The sequence below is a fragment of the Protopterus annectens genome, chromosome 3.part1 (genome assembly GCF_019279795.1).
Source record: "Protopterus annectens isolate FY-2018-M chromosome 3.part1, PAN1.0, whole genome shotgun sequence".
NCBI classification, from domain to species: Eukaryota; Metazoa; Chordata; order Ceratodontiformes; family Protopteridae; genus Protopterus; species Protopterus annectens.
Window position 1 is genome coordinate 1,446,842,969 of NC_056732.1, and position 15,853 is coordinate 1,446,858,821.

Sequence of the window (15,853 nt, forward strand, 5' to 3'; positions counted from 1 at the left end):
GAAATAAACACTTTTTCCCCTACTCACTTCTCCCAGGACTTCTCAGAACACTAACTTAACTTCCATGAAAACAAAACATCTGTATGCTTACGTTCTGTATGGTAATCATGTTACAGTTGTTAGGAAATTAACTTTTTTACACTGTAGTGCGATCTTGGAGTTCATATCTTTAATTTTTGGGGGGCACAGGGGGGCTTGCCCCCCTTTTATAAACGTAGTAAAAAGTGTGTTTCTTACTTTGGTGGTGTTATTGGTGGAGGGGATGTTATTTACATGAGCATTGTAGTTTTCTATGTTATGATGCACACTTTCAGTGTTCTGAGTTTTTGTTGTTTTGGGTTTTCAGTATTTTTGGTTTTCGATGTTATGGTCTCAGTGTTTTGAGTTTCAATGTTATGAGATTTCAATGTTTTGAAGTAGACCGTGAGAAACTGGCATATTCTAAGTACTGAGCTGTAAGTAAAGGCATTCTTGAGGTTAGCAAAGTACTGCTGAAAGTCTGTATCCCATTTTACCTTGCTGTCTTAGAGACCTAACAAAAGGGAAGACACCCCTTAAAGTAAAACGGACACTATATAACAGATAATGCTTTTAAGCAACTGAAAGAAGAACTATGTTCAGAACCTGTTTTAGCATCCCTGGATTTCAGTACACCATTCACAGTTTATGTTGATGCATCAAAGGAAGGCTTAGATGTAATTGTTTCCTAGGGCTTTGAGGGGAAAGAGCACTCTGTATGCTTTTAAGTTGTGAGTTAAGTAGAACAAAGATGCTCCCCTAATGGGACTCCACAAGCAAAAGGATGGGAATAAACTTTCTAATGGCATTCTCATTACAACCATTTAATTTTAGTATAAAACATCAGTCAGACTTGACCTTCCACAAAGCAAATGGTCTGTCTGAGGCTTAAAGCCAATCTAAGGACCTGAGACAAAAGGTTCAAAGTGTGCATGCAGTCATTGTAACACAGTGGGTCCTTCCCCTATGTTGTGTAAAACTGGTGTAATTAATACTGTTGTAAATAAAGTATTTTGCAAGTAACAAACATGTTGTATAGAAGATGGTTATAAATAGTGTTGTACATAAAATGTCTTGCAAACTTTTTTTTTAAGGTGGACAGGTATATTTTTTGAATTAGTTAGGAAGGTTCCAGCACAGAGTGATACATAAATAAGGAGTTATCCTATTGCATGGTGTATAAAAAGGAGGGATATGTCCCTAGCATTCAGACATGTTTTATTCTGATGCAGCTAGACTTTAAACCTCAAACAGCAGTTTTAGCAAGCATGTTGTAGTAAAGAAAAGACAGCCTGGAAGAACCTGATGTAGCCTGTAGATTTTCTACTAACAATAAAGACAAGAGAAAGCTATGTGAAAACATCCTGGGACTATAGCAGAAGTGGTATGAGAGACTATATGCATATGTACTTACGAGCATACATACACACACGCGCACACACACACACACACACACACACGCACACACACGCACACACACACACACACACACACACACACACACACACACACACACACACACACACACACACACACACACACACACACACACACACACACACACACACACACACACACACACACATACGTGTGCACACGCACCCCCCCAACACACACACACACACACACACACACACACACACACACACACACACACACACACACATAGACTCACACACACAAAGAGATATGTGGGGGAGTTATGAGAGAAAGCTAAAAAGAAATTAGAGGAGAATGAAGAGATAATCATAACAGTATGGTCATAACATAACAGCCAGAAAGGTTCTCCGAGGGGAGCTAAATAACATAACGGAGCACAAGGCAGACAGGTAAGAACCTCAGCACTGAAATAAATAGGACATGCAGAAGGTACAGATTCATAACCCAGAGGCTCCCTTCACTCTGGAATAAAATCCCAGTCCAGGTTAGGCAGAGTCCCTCATTGACTCTCTTCAAGAGGAATCTTGATGAGTGGATGGGAGATCGTAGGTTTACCCCGGGTATCACTTCTGTGTCACTGTTAGACAGAGGCACAATATAATAACCTCGAAAAAGAGCATAGCAAAATTAATTTAAAATGGGTGGCAAAAGCCAAACACACTCTGGCTAGGCTTATAAATGCCCTAGGGCAGATAGCCTATTATGAACCTATGAACCTATGAACGAGTAATCACATGGGGGAAAATAATTAAGACAAGCCAGTTTGTAGGATGGCCAATGAACAACTCTCTCTCTCTCTCTCTCTCTCATTCACAGGGTCAGTAGTAAAATTTTATTAGCATTATACAGATGGTGATGAGGTGCTCCCTTCTGCTCCAAGAAAACTCTACAGTCTTTCTTGGACGCTTTCACCAAGGCACACCCCTCCCTCCAGTGAACTATCAGAATATCCTGCTCTATGCAACCACTCATAGGTTCATAGGTTGGTACTAGGCTGGTACTAGGCTATCAACCCTAGGGCCTATACAAGCCTAGCAATAACAATTCCCTGGATATTTCTTCCCATAGCATTTACTTCCCTGGACCCCTGTCTAGCAGGGCGATTGACGTGATCCCTGGGGTGAATTTCCTATCTCCCATCCAATCGTCAAGGTTCCTTTTGAAGAGGGCCAAGGAGGCATTCTGCTTGACATGTATGGGCAGTCTATTCCAGAATATGGGGAGTCTCTGGGTCAGGAACCTATCCCTCCAGCATGTTTTGTTCATTGTGATGACAAGGTTTAGATCCCTGGAGCTTGTAGCTCTGAGGGATTGGGATTTCTTTAAGTGGAGCATGTCCAACAGCTCAGGGTTTGACATGGCCTTGTATGTTAAGCAGAGATTGCCTCTGAGTAGACGATATGCCACAGAGTATAGCTGGAATTGTTTTAAACAGTCAGCATAGGGCATCTGCTTTAGGCCTGTGATTCTTTTAGTGAGGTATTTCTGCAGCCTTTCCAGCTGTTGCAGATGTCTTGTGAGGTACATACCAAATGGGGCATTGTACTCTATAATGGGTCTAATGAGGGATGCATACAGTGGGACAATGACCTCCTTTTTTCTGGATGAAAAGCCCTTAGTGATGAGGTGTGACACCTACAAGGATTTCCTGACTATTGTGGCAATGTGGTTATCGAAGGTGAGACCACTGTCCACCTGTGTCCCTAAGTCTCTCATCACACTTTTGGTGTTTAGTGTACTGCCACCTATGTGGTAATTCATGGGTACATGTTTTTTTTCCCAAAGGGGATAACTATACATTTCTTGGCATTAAGCTTGAGCCCATGGCTCTGGCACCAAGCATCTGTTTCTGTAAGGCCCTTTTGTAGAATATTCACATCATTTGGGGATTTAATAAAGGCTCACAGTTTGCAGTCATCTACGAACTTTGTTAGACAGAGTCCCTTAGTGTTGGTCTGTACTTCAGAGAAGTAGATGCCAAACAAGAGCGGTCCCAGGACTGAACCCTGAGGTACTCCACTTGTCACTTGTCTGGAGCTGGATTTGGAGTCGGCTACTTTTACAGTCTCGGGTCTGTCAGTAAGCCAGTTGGCAACCCATCGAGTGATGTAGGGATTTATGCCCAGCCTTGTAAGTTTATCTATGATTCCAGAGTGGGGGATGCTGTCAAAAGCCTTGGTGAGGTCCAGATAGGCTGTGTGGACCACCTTACCCTCGTCCATAGCTCTGGAGACTGATTCGAAGAAGTCAATCAGGTTCAGGAGACAAGATCGGCCCGTCACAAACCCAAACTGTGTGGGGTCCAGTGTTTGTAGGTTTCCAATGTCTTTGTTTATAAGTTCAATGATAATGTGTTCCATGCCCTTGCAGATCAGGCTCGTCAGACTGATGGGACGGTAGTTCCCGGGATCCAAGGTGGATTCCCCCCTTGTGAAGTGGGAAAATTGTAGCTGTGCGTCACTCAGTGGGCATAAAGCCTGAGGTGAGGCTATGATTAAACATGCCACTTAGGTGAGGTGCCAGTTCATTTTGTAGTTCATGTAGTACACAGCCCGGGATGTCATCTGGTCCCATGGATGCAGTATTCTTAGCCTTGCAGAGTGAGGTTTCTACCTGTGTGGCCATGATTACCAGAATTTGGCAATCTTTTGGTATTGAGATGGGCCCTTTAGGGGGTGAGAGGGGGGTGAAGTTGGCACTAAATTGATCTGCCAGGATATTGGCAATGTCCTTGGGATCAGTATATTTAATACCATTTTGTTGTAGCTCAGAGCATATCTGAGCATTGCCATTTAGATTCTTGACATAACTACCTTGTGGCTGTCTTTGGAATCTTTAGCAATTTTATTTTCGTAACTAGCTTTGGAGGATTTTATGAGGGATCTCAGCTTCTTACTGAGTCTGGTAAGGGAGTTTTTTGCATCCTGGGATTTTCCACTTTTCTGCAACAGTTTCTTTCTTCTGTTGTATAGTTTGTTTATGGCAGGGGACCACCAGATTGGCTTCCTTTTTTTGGAGGAGAGCGTCTTGGTTCTATTTGGGATGGCATGATTCATGCACAAGTGGATGTGCTCGTACAGTGCCTTAGTGTAGGATTCAGCAGTCGAACTTTCAGTTCCCGTCTGCATGGGTGTCATGAAGTTTGTCACTTCAGACTTGAGTAGCATGAAGTTGGCTTTGGAGAAGTTTTTTACGGAGGTTTCCTTACTCGGGGTGAGGGTGGGATGTGGATGTCAAGGGTGATTTGCTTATGGTCAGACCTGACCAATGAGGGGTGACCACTGGTGTGGAGCATCTATCTCCCATGTTGGTAATGACCAGGTCTAGGATACTGGAGGCCCTGGTGGGACAATGGATTAATTGATCCAGGGCATTGGAATTTATAAATTCCAAGAACCACTGGGAAAAGGTGTTGGTACCCGAGTAGTTTTCCCAGTTAATGGCAGGGTAGTTAAAATTACCCAGTGTTTGGTTGTATCTTAATATTTTCCAGTATGTTTAGAAAGGTGTAGTGAGAATCTTGGGGCATGGTGGGGGATCTGTAGCAAGCTACAATTTGGATTGCAGTCTTACCTAGTGTTAGTTGCACCTGGAGAATTTCAGATGCATTGTGTTGGGCAACTAGCCTTTAGGTGTGAATATCCTTGGTGAATATGGACACTCCACCACCTTTAGTGTTTCGGTCTTGGTTTGGTGGCCGAAAAGTGTGGTAAGAGTTGTAGCCTGGTATTGTAGGGGTGCTCTCTGGAGCCTTGAACCAGGTCTCAGTTACTGAACAGATATCAATGTTCTCCATTTTTAGGAGTGCCTCAAGAGAGTGCATTTTGAGGTTTAGACTTCTAGCATTGAGTAGCATTACCTTCAGATTTTGCATGCTTGTATCTGTTACGGTGGTGGTTTTGTCCTTTGAACCTTGCCTAAAAGAGGCACTATAGGGGTAGCAAGAGCTTTAGCCAGTAACCTGAATCCCAGGGCTGACAGGTGCAGACCATCTCTGGTAAAGCATCGTGGTTTGTCGATCATGTTGTACCAGGCAGACAGATACTGGATCCGCTCTGAATGACACCAGAAGCTTAGCCAATTGTTGAAGTCAATCATTTTGTCCTTATACTGTGGTATCATTATGGGCGAAGGCAGGATGCTACTCAGGGCTAGGGTCATACCTGCCTGGGTCACATGATCCAAGAGCTCTTCCATGTCTCTTTTCATGTAGTCCAGGGAGATATGTCTCATCATTCACTCCAACATGAACAATGACAGAGTCATATTTTTACTTGTGGAGTGACTTGAGTGCATGCATTATGTGGCGGATCCTGGCACCCGACAGGCAGATGACTGCAATTTTCTCCTTGTTCAGCCTGGTGAGTGGGACATCAGTGTACCTGACTATAGAGTTACCTATGACTAAAGTGTTGGGTACGTTGTCTTGCCTTTGGGGCTGTTGTTGGGTGGCACACTGGTGTTGTGAGCTATGTGTCACTTTGGTTGTGACTGATGTTTGCTTGCGTTTCAGCTTCGGAGGTCCTTGTTGTTTGGGCAGGTTAATGTTAAGGGCCTCTGCATATATGGGTTTAGTGTTTCTATGTGTGGATGTTGATGGAGTGGGTTTTGAAGGGCTATGTGTTGCTTGAAGTATAGTGCAGGTGTTAACCTTCTCCTCTTGAATGTCTAGCACAATCTTGGCTGGAAAGAGCTTTGCTTCCATTTTGTCTATGTAAGTGGATCTCTCGCAGGTTGTAGTGTTGGGTGTTAGGAGGAGAGGGTTGTCTGTGTACATGAGGCAGTTGCTGCATTGCCCCAGTATGCCCAAACTCACCAGGTGGACAAGAGAAATCACCGGAAGCTGACCCTTGGACATGACTGTTTAGGTGCTTTTTTGTAAAGTACAAGAGCTGTTTTCCCTTATCTTTGCACGGTACTTTGCAATTTTAGGCTGTTCAGTGCCTTCGATTAATTTCTCCTTATTAATATGGAGAGTTGAGCACTTGTATCAGTTTAAGGCTTCCTAGTGCTTTTCAGCAAGTTCTAGAGCAAGTGCTAGTCACAGGGGTTCAGAATTTAGTGAGAAACCAGCTAGTTCTAAGGGAAAATTTGAAACGCAGACTTTCTGGCACCTGGAATAGTTTAACCGTAGTCCCACGGTGCTGCATGATGCGATAAATGTGCAAATGCGCGTTTTTAACCCAGAAAGTTGAAAGGGATAGAAATCAGGCCAAAATGGCTAAAATTATAGAAATCAGCCCCAAAATGGCTAAAATTACAATTTCAGAGCTGGAAACCTCTCCTCTAGTGTTAAGACAGACGGTACAATGCTCACCACTCCCACTGGTAAGCAGGACTTCCCTCTACCACTGCAAGGTCTGGATATCTCTGAACACAGAAAATTAAGTCCCGAAACCAGCAAAGTCTGGGATCTGGACTATACTAGCTAGGAAAGGCATGAAACGAGCAAACAAGATAGTATTTTTTTTTTTGGTTAAAACAGGCTAAACAATGCAATAATACACTAAATAAACACAGAAAGGCTAATGCACTTGAGTGTGTAGCCCTAAACAGTAAATACAATTAGAACTCTACAAAATTAGCAATTTAAAACTTTTTAAATGAAGCAAGGCTAGTGCACAACTGAAAATGATTTAAGAGGCAGTAATACAGTAGAATAAGTAGCTAGTCTACATATACAGAATATATATATATATATATATATATATATATATATATAATATATACAGAAAAGCAGCTAAAACATACTAAAACAATTCAGATACAGTGCAAACTAGAGCAATTGAGTTGTAGCAATATTAAGGCAAATACAGTTTTAATAAATGCACTAAAATATACTCTATATTTCCAACATGTTTGAGAAGCACAGTCAAAAAACAAGGATATTCAGACATTTTTTTTTTTTTTAGGAAAGGTAGAAAGGAGGAACAGAAGGACGGAAACTAAGTGGTTTGGCCTTCTCAGATGTTCTCTCTGTATTAGGTAAAATGAGCTAATGACACTAGACTGGGAGGAGTGTCCAAGATCAAATTTACAGTAGGGGCGGGCAACTGCAATAGTAAATTATCAGTTCATGCTATGAATGTTTAAAGATATCAGTCTTATATAAACTTACTGATTTACATAGCTTTCTTCTCCAGATCTGTTGTCATCCGAAGTATATGGTTTTGCTATATTCACAGCGTCTTTAGATTTGTATGCCATAAAGCACAAATTAATATTTGCTGAACAGGCACAATTTATACATGCATTTTATGAGCACAGGGTATCCCAAATGTACAGATGGACCAAGCACTCCAGCAAGTCAGCAACATGCCTTGCAACTTTGAATACTGAAGGAAGGACACTGCTACACAATAAAAATGCATCCCAATTCCCACCAGTGCTATCATGTAACTACAGAACTATTTATCTTTATGGGTCAACCATGACAAATGTTCCTGTTTTACATGATGCTTTATTTGCACAGACACCCACTGCCTCCTTCTGTCAACCATCCAGTCTGTGAAATCTCCTTGTGAGACGCAACCTGCATCCCTCTACCAGTTCTTTCTAATCTGTTTCCCAACCCTGTAAAAGTACTTTTGACTGCATCTTAAAAATTATTTCTGAAATTACACAGATTCAAGGACCCAGACACACCTTTCATACCAATAAGGGGTAGCCATATATTTCTAGGAATGTAACATACTTTTTTATTTGCAGGAAATGCTCCAGTATTTATGTTGGACAGTATGGGAGACATTTGGCAAACCAGTTCTAGGAAAACTACAGGACCATCAGGAATGCTGACACTCAGAAAAGCCTCTGGTAACCCAGTTTACCATCAATAGGCACTGTGTCAACGATTTTTCAATTTTTTCCAGCAGGGATTCCATGATGCTGGCCACAGAAAAAATAATGAAGATTAATTATGATTTATCTTGGTTCTCAGCAACCCTGTAGTCTTCATTAAAAAAAAATCATGTTTTACTAATCTCTTCTTTCAGGAAGAATTTATTTATGTCTGTTTTTAACCTTTTGTAAATCCGTACATTGTATGTATTCAAGCTTTTCACTTAGAATTACTTGACCCTTTACCCCCACACCCCATGTCAGACTGCCGCAAGGACTTAGTGTGAACGCTTAGCCTGATATATGACATCACAGTGGGTATACTAGCCTGAATCATGTGTTTGAGGATCAAACATGGGATCAAAAAAGTTCAGAAATTCTCAGACACTGGTAAATGACAAGAGGAAATATCATTGACTACCCACTGTAGTAGGATTCTTTAGTACGATGCATGATCATCGACCTTGTAGAAAGACTGCCTACCCACTGTAGTAGGATTCTTTAGTACGATGCATGATCATCGACCTTGTAGAAAGACTGCCAACCCACTGTAGTAGGATTCTTTAGTACGATGCATGATCATCGACCTTGTAGAAAGACTGCCTACCCACTGTAGTAGGATTCTTTAGTACGATGCATGATCATCGACCTTGTAGAAAGACTGCCTACCCACTGTAGTAGGATTCTTTAGTACGATGCATGATCATCGACCTTGTAGAAAGACTGCCTACCCACTTTAGTAGGATTCTTTAGTACGATGCATGATCATCGACCTTGTAGAAAGACTGCCTACCCACTGTAGTAGGATTCTTTAGTACGATGCATGATCATCGACCTTGTAGAAAGACTGCCTACCCACTGTAGTAGGATTCTTTAGTACGATGCATGATCATCGACCTTGTAGAAAGACTGCCTACCCACTGTAGTAGGATTCTTTAGTACGATGCATGATCATCGACCTTGTAGAAAGACTGCCTACCCACTGTAGTAGGATTCTTTAGTACAATGCATGATTATTGACCTTGTAGAAAGACAAAACACTTTTCACACATTCTTGTCGGTAAAATATGATCTTACCTTTGTATTTCTTTCTTCTGTCCCCCAAAAGCTACAACAGTCCTTATGGATGATAAGACCTCCTCAGCTACAGCACCAGCCTTTGCATAGGCATCCAGCTCTTTGTTTGTAAATGAGGATAAGACCTGTAATAAAATAATCACACCAGATTTAATGCATACCTCACGGTTCCTTGTGACTTTGAAAAATTATACATGCAGAATGAAAATGCAAACAAATGAAAAGACACACAGACACACAGACACACACACACACACACACACACACACACACACACACACACACACACACACACACACACACACACACACACACACACACACACACACACACACACACACACACACACACACACACACACACACACAAATGCTCGCAGAGTTGAATTCCTGACATTATTTCTGATCCACTAAGATTCCTGGTATATACAAAATAAACCTGTGCCAGTAAGAACAGAATTAAACAGCCTCCAGAAAACTACTAATTGGACCATTTTTGGTGTGTATATATATGTGTGTGTGTGTGTGTGTGTGTGTGTGTGTGTGTGTGTGTGTGTGTGTGTGTGTGTGTGTGTGTGTGTGTGTGTGTGTGTGTGTGTGTGTGTCTGTGTATAGGTATGTGCATATGAATGTGTGTCTGTATATATATATATATATATATATATATATATATATATATATAGATATATATAGATATATATATATATATGTGTGTGTGTGTGTGTGTGTGTGTGTACGTGTGTGTTTATTGGGGAGGGGATGGAGAAGAGTTGCAGCTATCAGTCTTACTCCAACATTAGGAATAATGGAGGTTTGTGAACATTTTTTCCAACACTTCAGCCTTCTGATTGCAGTCAAAGGGCTGTTAAGTGCTGACATAAGGAGAGTTTCATTAAGATCCCTTTCATTCACTTCAGAGACTGGGAACACCAGATCCACTGCAAACAATGTCATGTATTCAGAGGCAGCTGAATAAATGTAGCAAAAATTAACCACCAAACGGCCAATAGCACACTTCCTTTATATATATAGCTCCTTAGCTGTTCACCCTCACTACTTAATAGAGTGTTACGTCAGGTCTTTGGTTCAAGAGTTAAAACCATTAAATGGAAGAACTGCTGATCATGAGATGTATTATTCATTCATTAATTTATTTATGCTCCATTGCATAAGGAAGTGGACTTGACAATGCTTCCATACTAACAATAATTATAATAATGAATGGAGTTTACTATTCAAAAATGTGCATGCTGATTGGACAATCCAATCAGCATGCTTATTGTAAATCCAGCATTACCTATGGAAATTAGTTTGGTAGCCCTGCCACAATGATTCTTAATTTTATGACAAGGTTACTGAACTCACCAGTTTCACAAATTTTCATTTCTACTATGTCAAATATTAAAATGTTAACACAGAGTGAACGAAAGAAACCAAATTAAACTGTAAAGTATGTTGCTATGAGTGCTAGCTGCCAAACTAAAGTCCAGGGAGCAAGTGAAGCATTCTGCAAGCATACTGGTCTCACTTTAAAAAATAAGTATTCAGCATGCCAGGAGGGAAGCACTTCCAGCTATTCACATCTTAAGGCTGCTTTAAAAAAAAGTAAAAGAAATAGATATGATAGCTATGTACTAGGCCAACATCTGCATGGATTAGCTGAAAGCGTGCACGGTACATACTTCAGGCATCCCCAATAGGAAGAAGTATCAGAAGAACATTAAAGTCCATTTATACAACAGCATTACTTAAAAAAGGAAAGTAATTTCTTTTTTAAATAATGTCATTGTACAATAGTAATAATCCAATGGGGGTGTGTGTGTGTGTGTGTGTGTGTGTGTGTGTATGTTTGTGTATATGCAACAAGATTTATCCACAGCTGACTTTGTTTAATCATTATGGCTTTGTCCTCATGATCAAACTACACCAAGTATGGATAAATCCTGTGATACTCACACCAAGTCGTGGATTATTGCTAAAATATACAATAACAAAGCTCAATAAAGATACTGCAGATATGTTAGACACATTCTGACCAGTACAAAACCAGTTATTATGACTGATGTTAAACACCAGAAATGAATATGCAGATTTTATTTGAGTAAAAGCAACATCACCTGACAGCTCACAGATATAGTACTTAGAAAAAGGAAGACCAGATGTGTTTGTAGGGTCTGTTGCTACCTATTACAACATAAAACAGTTCTTGGTTACTACCATGGAATAAATAAAAGTTACGTAGTTAGGTATGACGATATAATTAATTAGTTATAAATACCTCAATCCCCAACCCAGTTCTTGCAAAAACAATAGAGTGGTGTTACAGACACTTACTGCTACTTACGATGGTTGTGAAAGCTGAATGATAAGGACCATTAATAAGAGGGTTAAATGCGTTTATCAAAGTGGCTCTGACATAATAAGGCTGCAGCGGTAGACTGATTACAGTTGCCAGTTATGGAAAATCACTAACTTCCAGGAAGTTGGCAGAAACTCAGAGTAAGGTTTGAAGTTACTATATCAGTTATGGTAATACAACAGCTGCATAGATGGTAGTTTTGTAAATATTTCTTGAAAAAAGGCAGAAAAGTTGTCAATGAGGGCAATATCTTGAAGGCAGGAGTCACTGTGGTACAGTAAGTACCCCGGAACTTGAACAGTAAAAACTTTGTTCTCAGGGAGTAGTGAGTAGCGGGGAAATAATTAGGGTGTTTCAATCTGCACTGGACAAATGCAGGGTTCTAGTAAATGGCAAAAAGACAATAGGTGTCCAAGCAGTGAAACTGATATATTAGAAAACCAAATAAAATAATAGCTCTTAGTTTAATAAGAAGATAGGCAACTTTTTAATGTGTGCAAAGGTGCTCCCTCATGACAGACTGACCTATATTTTTGTCAAAAAACTTTCGTTTGAAAGGTAAAAATAGCACCAAACTTGAGAACAGTCTAACAGAGCTTCACATAACAAACATACCATTATTATAAGCAAATACTTTTGGTATTTGCTATTAGTAGATTTTTACAGTAACAATAATGTAAAAAAAGAAAATGTTAGTAATGGAACAACAAATTGGTGATATAATATGCATCAGGTTTAAAGTCAAATAACTTTTTTTTTGATTATTTATCTACTTAAGTTTGTAACCAGGTTAGAAAACTAGTACAAAACCCGTTTTTAGTCTCTACTAATGCCATACGACAAATCAGAGTAAGAAAGGTAGTGAAAAACAAGCCTAAAAATAATAAGAAACATACAAACATAGCAAACAGCTTTAGCTTTTAGTACAGTATGTATATAATTTTAACTGACAAAATTAGCACTGGTATATTAATGTAAGGATATGCAGTAGCTATTAAGTAACAGAAATTACAGTTATCCAATATTATTAAAATGTGACCATTTGTATTCATTCAACAGTACTCTTTTAATGTCTTCTTAAACAGAGACAAACCTGCAAATTAGAAGTTTGAGGGGAAAAATTATCCCAATTGCATGTTACAGTATGATTTCTCGCTCACAGTTATGGTAAATAACGGCCTAATGAGTTTAATGTCTGAGTTGTTGTACACAGTACAAGAGGAATCTTGGACTAGTAACCTATTGGCAGCAGGAAGGCAATATCTTTCAATGAGGAGTTTATAAGTAAAAGTATTTGGTCAGTAAGGTGACCTGCCTCGTATTGGACAGTAATGGCAATAGGTCAGCAAGCTTCTGACATAATTAGACTGAAGGATTTATAGGTCATCTGCAACTGAAATCATACTTTAGAAATTACTTAGTCAATATGCCAATGATGGCATAGACTGCCATCAAATAAAATAAGATATTTATGAAGTTTTGTGAATTCCATAACATTCTCTGCAGGATCAGTAATGACTGGAATGCTGCTTTTGTCTAGTCTTTTTGAAGTATTAAACAGTATGTCTGAAGATTTAGAAATGCTGATGAAAAGTTTATCTTGTAACAATCAGTTCTAAATAAGGGTAAAGTCCTTTTGTAAGTTTGTGGACATATGTTGAGAACATTTATTAGATGTAGTAAACACAATGTCATCATGATGTTAATATATGCAAGATCCAGTGGAAGGCTATTAATATAAAGTGAGAAGAGTACAGGACTTAAACCAGACCCTTTTACCCCTTAAAAGTACCACAGGAGGAATGCCCATATTAACCAGCATACCTCTCAAACTCTTATAGCAAGTAATCTGGAAAAATTCATAAATAATGGTGGGGGGGGGGAAATCAAAGGCCCAAAAATAGTGAGAGTTTTTAAATATTGCACATACAAACCTTAAAAGTTGATAGAATAACAGATTTTTGCACTAGCATACATTTTATAAAGGATATGGAGTCTAAAACTCAAATTTCTGTCACTATTTTCTGACTTCAGTCAATGATTTGCCAGAAAACCATATTTTTTTGAGAAACAGACCAAAAATACGAGGCAAAAATCCATACATTCTGCAAAAATCTGGACAGTTGAGAGGTGTGTGGACCACTAATGCAGAATGTACTGTTGTGGAGATAATGTTTGAACAATGGCGCCATTATACTGGAAAAAACATAGTCTGATAATTTAACAATGAGACTGCCATGATTTACAGTTTCAAATGTTCTCTTTAGGTCATGAAGGATATTATCGAGAGAAGTTCTTTTCCATATTTGCATACATTTCAGATGTAAGAGAAATAATGTCAGTGCGGGAACTGAATTTTGGTTTAAACCCATTCTGGTTACTGTTAAAAAGATTGTGATCTTGAATATATTCAGTATTTGCTGATATAAAACATTCTGAATAATTTTGCTAAAGGACCACCAGTTTTGTGAACCTTCCTATGGATCTTTCAGTCCCCATTCAGTGACCCTGCTTTTTTATAGCACAGAAAACGAACAGTCTCTCTATCATTTTCTGAGTTTCTAATAGCATTACAGCAAATATAAACTCTTCTGGTTTAAAATACTGGAGGAATGTAATATAGTACTATTTTCTCATTGTTACTTACTGCTACTTTAATCTTTCTTGTCTGCAAGTTAAAGAATACACAGTATTAAAAAAATACTGCTACAAGCTTTATTACCTTCTTTAAACTCAGTTTTGAACTGCAGACTTCGGGAAAACATCATCTTTGCTGGTGTTTATTGTTAAGCCAAATTTCATAAAATATAATTATAATGATACCAATTTCCACATGACAAGATGCTTAAACATTTAAAATGATCGGCTAGATTGTACGTCATGGCCTTGACGTATGAGAATGAAACAAAAAATGACCAAAAGACATTTCCTGTAGCATTCATAATCATTTCATTTTACAGACAATACACAAAATAAATAATTTATCAATAGCCATGTTACTTTTAGCTAACAATGTTGTTCATCCGATTCTATTGTCTTGTGCTAGTCATATTTAGGCCAAACATACTAACATGTATATCTCTGCATATATCATATTTGCCACACCACACAAGTTTACCTTTAAATGCTTGCTTACTTCCCTAGTTACATCTGGTACAGGCAACACACACGGTGTTTGTTCTCAGACCTAAATAAATATGAGCAAACAGCAAATAACAGATCCTGCACCCAAGAAAAAAATCCACAAATGACATCCCATGACCTAAGTATCACAATTCTATTTTATAGATGTAACATACAACCAGCTGACAGGATATACAATACACGCACCTGCACACACTTTTTGGTAATACTTTCTTGGTGAAATGCACCAAAGCGCTATATAGTTTTATTTAAACCATGTGCAGAACTAACTGGTTCATGACCTAACCATTTTGAGTCCCAAGCTGAGTTGCCTTATTCTCAGGATACTTGTTTCTATACCAGTCAATGCCAAACCTTTCTACATTAAAAAAATAGCTTCCAGATTACCTATATAAGTAATAATATTCTCTCTGTCTGCTGAACAAGCAGGTTTACTTACAAGTACAACATTTGTCAGTATCCTTAGATACATCAACACCTCTCAAGCTGTGGACATTGAAAATAGGAACTAGGGTACTTGAAAAGTAGGAAAATCCAGCTAAAAAAATCTCATAATGTAATTAGCATAAAATATGAATACCAAATAGCACATAAATCTTCCAGCAGGAATGTATGATCCTACTCAGAAACACATGATTAAAAACAGAGTGTCAAACATGATGGAAAGGTATAAGCACATTATCAGACAGTGTAAAATCTATAGACCATAACAAAGTATATCCCAATATTCTACCTCAACAGGTCATTTATTTTTGTTCAGAAAAGGGAAGCTGTATAATGTGTTCTTTTCCTTTAAATTGTTGTTTCAAATAGTAATGTTGGTCATGTAGTATGGCTTTTTCTGTAATCGACAGCTTCAAAAAATCACATGTAATGAGGGTGATTAATATAATTGTGTGAAGGGGTAAAGTAAGCTGGAAAATAGGGACATACCTCCAAAAATATGGACATCCTAAATCAGAGCTGAAAACTGGAACCA

General features: G+C 38.9%; 1 protein-coding gene across 1 annotated transcript in view; it reads right to left on the minus strand.

Annotated features, from left to right (window-relative positions):
* The window catches only part of ABCB1 (ATP binding cassette subfamily B member 1), a 1,009,232-nt gene that overhangs the window by 693,298 nt on the left and 300,081 nt on the right, over positions 1-15,853 (minus strand). Inside the window, exon 10 of the mRNA XM_044067521.1 lies at positions 9,373-9,497. Coding sequence (XP_043923456.1) covers positions 9,373-9,497 — 125 coding nt within the window. The remainder of the gene's footprint in view (positions 1-9,372; positions 9,498-15,853) is intronic.